Genomic DNA, 10,834 nt, shown 5'->3' on the forward strand with positions numbered 1-10,834 from the left:
TTTTGGGCACTCCAGTGATGTTGCAGCTCTGAAATATGGTCAAACTGGTGGCAAGTGGCATCTTGGCAGCTGCACGCTTGACTTTTCTCAGTTCATGGGCAGTTATTTTGCGCCTTGGTTTTTCCACACGCTTCTTGCGACCCTGTTGACTATTTTGACTGAAACGCTTGATTGTTCGATGATCACGCTTCAGAAGCTTTGCAATTTTGAGACTGCTGCATCCCTCTGCAAGATATCTCACTATTTTTGACTTTTCTGAGCCTGTCAAGTCCTTTTGACCCATTTTGCCAAAGGAAAGGAAGTTGCCTAATAATTATGCACACCTGATATAGGGTGTTGATGTCATTAGACCACACCCCTTCTCATTACAGAGTTGCACAGCACCTAATATGCTTAATTGGTAGTAGGCTTTCGAGCCTATACAGCTTGGAGTAAGACAACATGCATGAAGAAGATGATGTGGACAAAATACTCATTTGACTAATAATTCACACTGAACACTGGTGCTCCACAGGGGTGTGTACTGAGCCCTCTCCTATACTCACTCTACACCTACGACTGCACAGCCACTAACAACTCCAACATCATTGTGAAGTTTGCGGACGACACTACAGTGGTGGGTCTTATCACCAATGGTGATGAGACGGCCTACAGGGAGGAGGTCAGCGCCCTGACCAACTGGTGTCAAGACAACCATCTCACACTCAACGTCGCAAAGACAAAGGAGTTGATAGTGGACTTCCGGAGGTGCAGAGAAGTACACACCCCCATCACCATCAACGGCGCTGCTGTGGAGAGAGTGAGCAGCTTCCGGTTCCTTGGTGTACATCTGGCTGAGGATCTTACGTGGTCAGTACACACAAACAAAACAGTGAAGAAGGCGCAGCAGCGCCTCTTCTTTCTCAGGAGACTGAAAAGATTTGGCATGAGCCCTCGCATCCTCAGGACCTTCTGGTTGTGTTTACTGACCTCGAAACGATTTTATGTGGTACACGGTGCTCGAAAACCAGTTGAATGATTTAGTACGACTTTGCTAAGCTACGGAGCTGCACCGCTTGATGGATTGTCGGAGCATTACGGCTATCGTAGGCAGGAGCCTCGCGGAGTGATACGTACTGTGCCTCAACATAATATTACTGTATTGTGTGTGTATAACCTCTTTTTAAGTTTTGTGGATATTATATATGGTTATGCTGAGGATATGTCGGCCAATTTCCACTGGAAATGCCTTTTGGTTAAACTGTGAGCAAGGAATTTGCATTTGCACTGTTACATTTTTATAATACTTTAATGCACATAAAAGCTGCTTGTTTAAGTGAAAATACATTGATGTTTTTTGTTTGTTTTTTTTGCACTAATAAAGTTGTGGAGTTGTAAAGTGTTTTGTCTAGTGTCAATTATATCGTCAGTTATATCGTTATCGCAAATTTTCTAATGTATATCGTGATAAATATTTTGGGTCATATCGCCCTGCTCTAGACACCATATTGACCTGAATAAAATCGACAAAATATACAATTATAAGTTCAGATATTGCTGGAGAGTTTGCAAGTTTTATTTGCAGACTTCAAGTTGTTACCATTTGTTTTGAGCCTGTTTATGTCAAAGTTAATCAGCAGTAAAATTGTTTTATGAGGCCGGTTCAGCCTGTAGCAGATTGTAAAGGCTCAGGTAAGACATTCTCCTGCCATGAAATACATTCATAACACCAAACATTTCCCTCTAAATATATCACCTAACTAATTGGGAAACCTCTTAAAAGCCCTGAGAATATGCTTTTTCAACAAGATAAACCTTTAAACAAATAAGGGAGTCCTGACAGATCCATTTAAATGACTGTTGTCAAATTATTATAACTTATATAGGTAAAAACAGGTTTTAGAAAGCTGTCTTGGTGATTAATCTTAATTGTAATTTAAATATACCTATACAAGAAATATATTGTCTAAAGAGGTAGTTTGCAAAAAAAATGCCTACTTCTATATAATGTGTTGTATGTCATAACAGAAATGGCAAAAAAAAGTATTTGTTTTGGTCTGTCTGAGTGAAACTGGGACATTCAGTTAAAGGATTTCCAGAGTTTTCCATGGGGGCCCGGGGCTAGACGGCAGCCGGGTTAAATTTCCAGATGATGTTATTCCACACAGACCTGATGGAAACATGGCAGCACCCTGCCATATAATGGAGGAGGACCAGAAAGACAGAGAGAGGAAGAGAGAGGGAGAATGGGACCAATGCCTAGTTTGACTGATTTAGTCCTACTGCTTCTGAATAATCTATAAAATATTCTGTGTACACTGGTAGTAAATCCAATCAGCTTGCTATCAAGTAAGATCTGGAAGGAAAAAACAAAAAACAAACCATACTGGGAGGATATGGTTGGGGTCATCACCGATGATGACTTGGATTTACAGGATTAATGCAAAGTTCTCCAAATTACTGGATGCATTTTGTACAAAAAGATGCACACGTGACATAACAGTTGCTGCACCTTTAAAGCAACAGCTGTTGAAAAAACAAATCTGTCTTTGAGAGGCAAATCTGATGAATATCTCCTGCTCCTATAATGACCTCAACACAGTGTGCACAATTTCCTGACACAATCAGTCTGACAAGTTAAACTGCACTTCAGACAGCACTGACAGCCTGACGGTGTTTCCCCCACTGGAGGCTAGAAGTCAAAAACAGTTCATAAATAAGCTGGCCTGGATCTCCACACAACAAACATCCATAAAAGAGTCTGTCTGATGTAATCTTCTTTAAATCCAGTCCTTTAAATCTATCCCAGACTGCAGAACACCAACAGTGTTTCACATCAGTTACCCCCGAAAACAAAGAAACCTCTCGGTTTTGAAGACGCCAAGATATTACATAGCAAATTTATTTAAACTTGACTTAAAAGCCTGAAACAGTTGTATTGTAACCTGCTGTACAGCTGCCAACACATAACCTCACCTGCCTGAAAGTTGCTCTCAATACAGATACAAAATGACTCATTATTAGCTAATAATGACAATCCGCAGCATCTTTCTCACCTTCAGCACTTTTTACAGCCTTGAGTAACTGCAGAGATTCTGTATATCACTGTGAATACTATCAAAACATGGGTGGCCACAGAGAATTGCTGTGCTACTTTTAATACTAACAGAGTTAAGAGATCACTTCACTGAGCCAGTGGGACAAATGTGAAAACAATATATGTGCGCTGGTTTAATACAATGAACAAAGGTCCTACTGTCAGTATTTATCTTCAACAGTTCAGACCACATTGACTTTACAAAGATTATCCATCTGATTTGGATAGACACACACACACACACACACACACACACACACACACACACACACACACAGAGAGAGAGAGAGAGAGTTTCTGACAAGGCACCAGTGTCTCAAGTATTTTTCCATCTGTTGTTTGCCAAATTCTTCAGACTGGGCCACACAATCCAGATGTGGTCTGGCCTCAGATATCAGACTTCTGCTCTTTGCTGCTGATTCACTGACAGACCAGGCGCTTTCTGGCAGATTGCGGTCATAGGGACAGAAAATGCACCTGGGTATATAAAAACCACGTTTAGTCTATAATCCACAAACAAAGAGAACATCAGTTTGATTTTACAGCAGAAAACTGCTCGTCTGCACAGCAAAATACTATAATATACAGTCATGTGAGAAAATGAGGACACCCTTTGAAAGCCTGTATACTTAAAATATATTTGGAGATGTGGATATTTAATATCAATTTTAATGATACTGAGGGATCCAAATAATATAACTAAACAATTAAAAAATAAGAAAAGCCTTTCTAAAACCTTATGTGAAATGTAATTTTAAAAGAATGCAATTTCTGGTGAGGAATAAATTAGGACACCCCCACTTATTATCCCACTTAAAATGGTTAAAATCACACACACAGGTGTATCTTGTCAGGTGCACATGATCAGTACATCATTAACCAGGATTTTAAAGGAGCCTTGCCCTATTTAGTTTGGTGTGCTCCTGACTGTTGAAGTCAACGCCATGGTGAGATATAAAGAGCTGTCTGATGCCCTCAGAAAGAAGACTGTGGCTGCTTATGAGTCTGGTAAGGGATTTAAAAAGATCTCAAAAGAATTCGACATCAGCCATTCCACCACCATCAATTGTTTACAAGTGGAGGACATTCGAAACAACTGCCACCATGCTCAGGTCTGGTCGTCCAAGCAAATTCTCCCCAAGAGCAGATCACAAGATGCTCAAAGAAGTCATCCAAAATCCTAAAATGTCATCATGGGAACTACAGCAGGCTCTGGCTACTGTCGATGTGAAAGTGCATCGCCCTACTATCAGAAAAACACAAGTTTGACTTTCATGGGAGGTGTGCAAGGAGGAAACCTTGGCTCTCTAAGAGAAACATTAAGGCCAGACTGAAGTTTGCCAGAGCGAACGTAGACAAAGAACATGACTTCTGGAATAATGTTCTTTGAACAGATGAGTCTAAAATTGAATTATTTGGACACCAGAACAGTAGACATCCATAGTCCTGGAATGGCCAAGTCAAAGCCCTGATCTTAATCCTATTGAGATGCTGTGGGGTGACTTGAAACGGGCTGTACATGCAAGAAAACCCTCAAACATCACACAGCTGAGAGAATTCTGTGTTGAGGAGTGGGGCAAACTTTCTTCTGATTGATGTCAGAGACTGGTAAAAGGCTACAAAAGGCGTCTCGCTGAAGTTATATCAGCCAAAGGGGGCAACACTAGTTATTAGGGGGTAGGGTCTCCTAACCTTTTCCTCCATTAAAATGCACCACTTTGGTGCACGCAACAATAATCTAGTTCACTCAGAGCACAGCAGGAGATTCAATGGAATTAAAAAAGAAATGAAGAAATAGAAATAAATAGTATTTGTGGGAATGTACTTATCCAGCACAAAACACATTTACTGTTGGATTTATGAAATGTGTGCACCAGCCTATTTGTTCTTACCAACTTGTGTATAAATTAATATCTGCATACCCGTTTCCTTCAAGATGAAGTAGAGAAAGTGGTGGAATTGGTTTAAATCACAAGGTTAAAAACTACCTTGTGACTACATTTACGATTTTGTTTTGCTTACATGCAATTATATTTTTTATTTATTTGATTGCAATTCTGTACATATGGTGGCTTATGGTGTTTAGGAAAACAATCAATAATCTAAGAAATAATAAGATATAATAATAAAAATATTTAATATTACTATTAGTAGTACTTTTTAAAAAAAATTATATTGATTGTATATTGTACTCATTTTAAAGACTTGTGTTTGAAATTTCCTAACAGAGCCAGGCCATCATTTGTGGTAAATGGCAATCGGACTGGTTCTATAACACTTTTCTACTCTTTTTCTACTTTACTGTGTACTTAAAGCACTTTATATACCACGTCTCATTCACCCACACAACATTCACACTCTGATGAATGCATGGGAAGCAATTCTGAGTTCTGTATCTTGCTTAAGGGCACTTTGGTATTTGCAGACTGAAACAGTGAGATATTTGAACCACAACCACCTGCCTGGCCACAAAAACCCTCTAAATTTGTTTGAGTGTTAGAGTACGAACAAATTCAGGCATGAACATACTAATAAATCCTGATTTGTTCATGCGCTTGATTTACGCACAAATATGTGCGTAGGCACTGTTAATAACTTGTCATTTACTTACTAGCTATAGTTTTTAAAGAAACATGCACTTCTCTTGTTAAACACACAAGCAAAACCAAAAGTTTCACTAGACCATGGTGTTAAACCTTTTCCACAGTCCATATTAGCTTCTCTTCACTGGCCTACTGTTAAATCCTGAACTTAAATTCTGCATGATCAAGCCCTGTCATATATTAACAGTATTAGATTATTCCAAAAAAGCACTTAGCTTCAGACTACAGGTTTACTTGTGGTTCCTAGAGTTTCTAAAAGTAGACTGGGAGGCAGAGCTTTCAGGTATCAGGTCCATTTCCTGTGGAACCAGCTCCCAGTTTGGATTTGAGAGAGACACTATGTATACTTTTAAGATTAGGTTAAAACTTTCTTTTATGATAAAGCTTACAGTAAGGGTTAGACCAGATAACCCAAGACCATCTCTTAGTTATGTTGCAATAGATTTTGGTTGCTGGGTGCTTCCAATGATGCACTGAGTATTTCTTCTTCACTCAACAATTTTCTTTCCATGTGTTTAATCATCACTATTGCATTTAGAGGTTTAAACCAGCATTAGTAATGATTAAACTCTGACTCTCTCCCTCGGCTCTCTTTTCTTTCCCCTCATGGCAGATGGATGGCCCTCCCTGAGCCCGGTTCTGCTGGACGTTTCTTCCTGTTAAAAGGTTTCTCCTTTACCATCAGGGAAGCACTTGGTGACAGTGGGATTCTTAGGGTGTTCCCTCTAATATTGTTGGGTCTTTACCCTACAATATAGACCTGAACTTCTCAGCTGGTAGAAGACAATAAGGGTGGAACATTAATTAAAGACAAGAAGAAACCTTATTAAAGGTTAAATGGGGATTCTAGACAGAAATATAATTTGCAACCCAGTGGGTTTGATAGCAATTAACATTTTTTTCTTGCTGTGTAAAAAGCACCTGCTGGGGAAAAACAGTGACTAAAGCTCCAAGCATCACTGAGTAAACCTATAATAAGACCAGATTCAGCTCAGATACATTGGACAGTCACAGCAGGAAAAGAGTGGGTGTAATTAATATTATAGATGGCTCTGCTCCATTTACAGGTGTTTGTGCCAATATGCAACACACCTAGAAGGAATCTAGCCTTTATAAATGTAATGAGTAACACCTGTGCTGTTTGTCTTTGGAAAGGCTTGCCATTTGTGAGACCAAGAATGAGTAAGTGTGAGTGAGAAGGTTCGGCCTGAAGAGAGATGTTTGCTGTGTGACAATTTCATCTACTTTAAAAAGCACTTCAGTTAAATTATACAGGCTGCTTCATTCTGACAGGGATAACAACCAATATTAAACATGTGGAGCTGGACCAGACAGACAGACAGAGTGTAAATAAATGAGAAACTGACCACAGTAATTGGCCAAAGGTATGCAGGTTAAGGAACATGTGTATTTGTCTATTTAGACCTAATTTTTCATCCATTACATTACTTTTTCTGTCACTTTCTATGTGACCAACCAGGTGGAACACTATAAATGTCTTTAAGAAATGTCTGTCCAAAAACATGCCACTTACTCAATATTTAAATGATTCTTCATGTTTTGCTCTTCCTGAAGTGAACAGCTCTGCTTTTGAGTACAGTTCTTTAGAACACAGGTTAACTGTTAATTCATTCACCTTGACAAGAAGCTGCTGAAGTTTTGCAGGTCACTTGAATCAAGCACCACATTCAGATCGCCGATGGTCCTCTTTGATCTCTCACTGTCCTGCAGGAAATAACACACAATCCATTATTCAGTTATAGCACAATGAGTCACTTTATTTACAGTGACCAGTTTCACCCATCTGTGTTGCTCTGCTTTAAATATTTTGTCAGATTAAGAGAATGTCACGCTGACATGTCATGCATGGCCCTTTGGATTTCACTATTATCCAATTATAAGAACTCACAAAAGCAAAGCAAAACAATACAACAGAAGTGACTGAACTCAAATTTCCTCTTGAATTTTAATCTCTATTATATAATTATTCTTGAGTTAAACTGGTTTCATTTCTCTTACAGATTCAAACAGCTGAGTAAGCATTTACAGTTCAGTGTCTGGACTATATATATTGTATTATATAACTGATATATAATCAGTAAAGTTTCTAAGCTACACTTTCACCATATCTTTTCATCATGGTTAATGTGATCAGGAGCAAAATGTGGGTAATAAACAATGGGCAGATGAGTGGTGACACATAATAGCTTAACAAATTAAGCCTGTTTTTCAGTTCCCTGAATGTGAGAAGCAAAACAAAACTGATCATTTAGCCTTATTAAATTGGGGAAAATATTTTCAGGAAAAGCCATATATATATATATATATATATATATATATATATATATATATATATATATATATATATATATATGGAGATACGCTCATGGTTGGTTTCAATGTGTTACAACAAACAAAACAATTTAAGGTTACTGGAAGTTGTGCTAGTCCACATTAAGGTGCAATAAAAAGGTCAGTAAACATTAAACTACAATTAAGGGTAAGAAGAGATGGTTTCAAATCAACAAAACAAGTACTATTCTCATTAAAACAAGTTAAAACCCTTTGGCTAATTGTAATTTTAATAACATTTTGTGAGCCATGCAGGAGAAAAGCTTTAAATAAAACCATCTGCTTGCTCTAATAGTCAGTGCAGCTAGAATTAAAACCAGAAAACAAACAATTAAAGTCTTTACTGAGTTACTTGTGTCAAAAGGTATGGGTAAAATCTGCATCTTAAATGACTTCACGAAACAGCTTATATACATTATTCCTAAAGCCCAGCTTCACTGGTGGCCAAATGAGCTAAAATTAAAACCAGAAGACTTCTGGACCAACATGAAGCTGGTTTATTGGTCATTATACTGCACAATAAATTAAAAATTACTGTTAACTTTACATTTACACTATTAGCTGATGTTGAATTGTCTTTTTTTTTTTATGTGACAGTCAAAAATGGGATTCTAACACACCTAGATATGAAGTAGGATATAAAACTTCAGAACTTTTTTGTTACAGATACAAATGTAGCCTGAAAGAGCTCCAAGTGCTGAAAGTTGTCCTCGTGTGTTCGGTTACGTTCACAATTTTGAAAATAAATATACACCTGATTTAGCCATTTTTGCAAGTTACAAATCATTTAGGAGGATACTGTGTTCAGGCACCTGCAGCCTTTTAAAACATGTTAACATTTCCCAAGTAAGCTACTGGTGAATATCATAATCATAGTTTTATTATTGTTACTGAATATCAGACATCATCACAAGAATTGTAAAACAACACCACTCATCAGTGAAACACTAAGGCACATGGCTTTGTCACCCTCTGCTGGCTGGACACAGCACTCCAGAAAGAATTCAGTATGGTTTTTGTCTCTGAGAATGTTTATATACCTTATTTTCTACTTTAGTTAAAGATTGAAACAAATTTCATCTGTCGCAAATTAAAGTGGAGTAAGATTAAGGCAACACCAGTCTTTGTATGATCAAAACCTTAAACAGATTGTGCATAAGACAAGTAGAGATACATGTGAATACTAATAATAATAATAGCCTATAACAATAACAACTAATAATCGATACAGTCCCAAGCTAAAGCCACGATTTTAGTTAATTTTTAAAATAATAAGTTTTATTAAGACTGAGATTTTGAGTATCTGAGCCAACATATCTACAACATGCAGACTCAACTGGACTTAAACACCAAGTCTGGGTCACAGTGACAGCTACATATATGGTTACACAATAATAATAATAATAATAATAATAATAGGTTAAAAAACAGAAAATCAACACTAGATGGGTTAGAAATATGGACACAAGATAAAATAAGCTGAAAAGTACTTGCAAAAATCAAAGCAAGAGTTCAATGAACAGTTTCAGACCGGAGGAAAACTATAATCCATAAACAAAAACGGAAGGAAATATAACAACTCACCTTGATCTCGGAAAGCTGAAACTCGACCTGGAAGACCAGTTCAGAGCAGTTACCCGACAAAGAGAGCTGCTGAACCAGCTTTCTGCCACCTAACATACACAAATGCAATTATTTTTAGATCTATCATTTCATACCAAAATCCACTAAAGGGACCTTAAAGCCTACAGTGCATTGTGTTCCAAAAGAATGTTGTTCATGTATTATTTACATTCATGGTAGAAGCCTGTCTTTTTTGGCATACAGTCACATATAAGTTTTTGATCAGTGTCAATCATGCAGGCACAAACCAAATGAATATTGTTTAGCTCATCAAAACCTTGCAGATAATGGGAAAAAACAAACAAAAACAAATCAAACAACAAAAAATAAAATAAAAATACATTATATACTAAACTACACAGGGAACAAATGAAAACACTAAATGACATAAATAATTAAGATGCATCAGATTTATATTCTGATGGAATCTTAATCCTCTATTTAATACATAACAGGTCAGATGGCAGTGAAGACTGTGGTTTGAGACCCTGCTCTTACTGTTTTGTAGAGTCTTTGTGGTGCAGCTGTTCAAAGTGATGCCATTAATTTCTGTCTGCAGTTTCACATCCTCCTCCAGCTCCTCCAGCTCCTCTTTGAGTCTGGACATCACCATCTCCTTCCCTCCTTCTTGTCTCTGCCCGCACATGAACACTCTGTGAAGCCAAATAATTTATGATGTAAAGCTGTAGACAGATTTCGCAAAATGCAGAACAAAAATTAAAACTCACAGAGCATTTTCCATTTGTTGGCTGTAGTGGAACGTTATGTCCTTATTGATTTCCTGTTGTTGGTGCTGCAGCGATTCAACTTCAGCTTGAAGACGCTCGATCTCAGACTCAAGCACCTTCACCTCCTCGGTGTTCTCATCACTCATCTTCTCCATCTTGAAGGATAAAAATCAAATGATTTAGTTAAAACAAAGACACGCATATTAGTTTGCCAGCACAACTTTAGAACTTATAAAAAAGTATCAATTTGAAATTTACAGATTAAAACCACAAATCTACAGGAAAAGAAAAGAAAGAAAAAAATTGTACTTAGAGGAATTATATATTTTCAATCTGAAAAGTTGGATCAACTTCATTATATTACAGACATTGCTAATTTTCATTTAATACCAGTTAATAATCTAATCAACCAATAATTTTATACTAATTATTGGATGCAATAAAGAAATGGT

General features: G+C 37.4%; 1 protein-coding gene across 1 annotated transcript in view; it reads right to left on the minus strand.

The window, feature by feature from the left end:
- Positions 1–10,537, minus strand: part of cenpp (centromere protein P) — a 116,411-nt gene extending 105,874 nt beyond the window's left edge. Inside the window, exons 1-4 of the mRNA XM_085354512.1 lie at positions 10,383–10,537; positions 10,153–10,307; positions 9,616–9,704; positions 7,316–7,404 (exon numbers count right to left, since the gene is read on the minus strand). Coding sequence (XP_085210638.1) covers positions 7,316–7,404; positions 9,616–9,704; positions 10,153–10,307; positions 10,383–10,537 — 488 coding nt within the window. The remainder of the gene's footprint in view (positions 1–7,315; positions 7,405–9,615; positions 9,705–10,152; positions 10,308–10,382) is intronic.
- Positions 10,538–10,834: the final 297 nt, after the last annotated feature.

The sequence above is a fragment of the Diplotaxodon limnothrissa genome, linkage group LG5, assembly GCF_057381915.1.
Source record: "Diplotaxodon limnothrissa isolate DT_005_m linkage group LG5, D_limnothrissa_male_GT1.1, whole genome shotgun sequence".
In the NCBI taxonomy this organism is placed as follows: Eukaryota; Metazoa; Chordata; class Actinopteri; order Cichliformes; family Cichlidae; genus Diplotaxodon; species Diplotaxodon limnothrissa.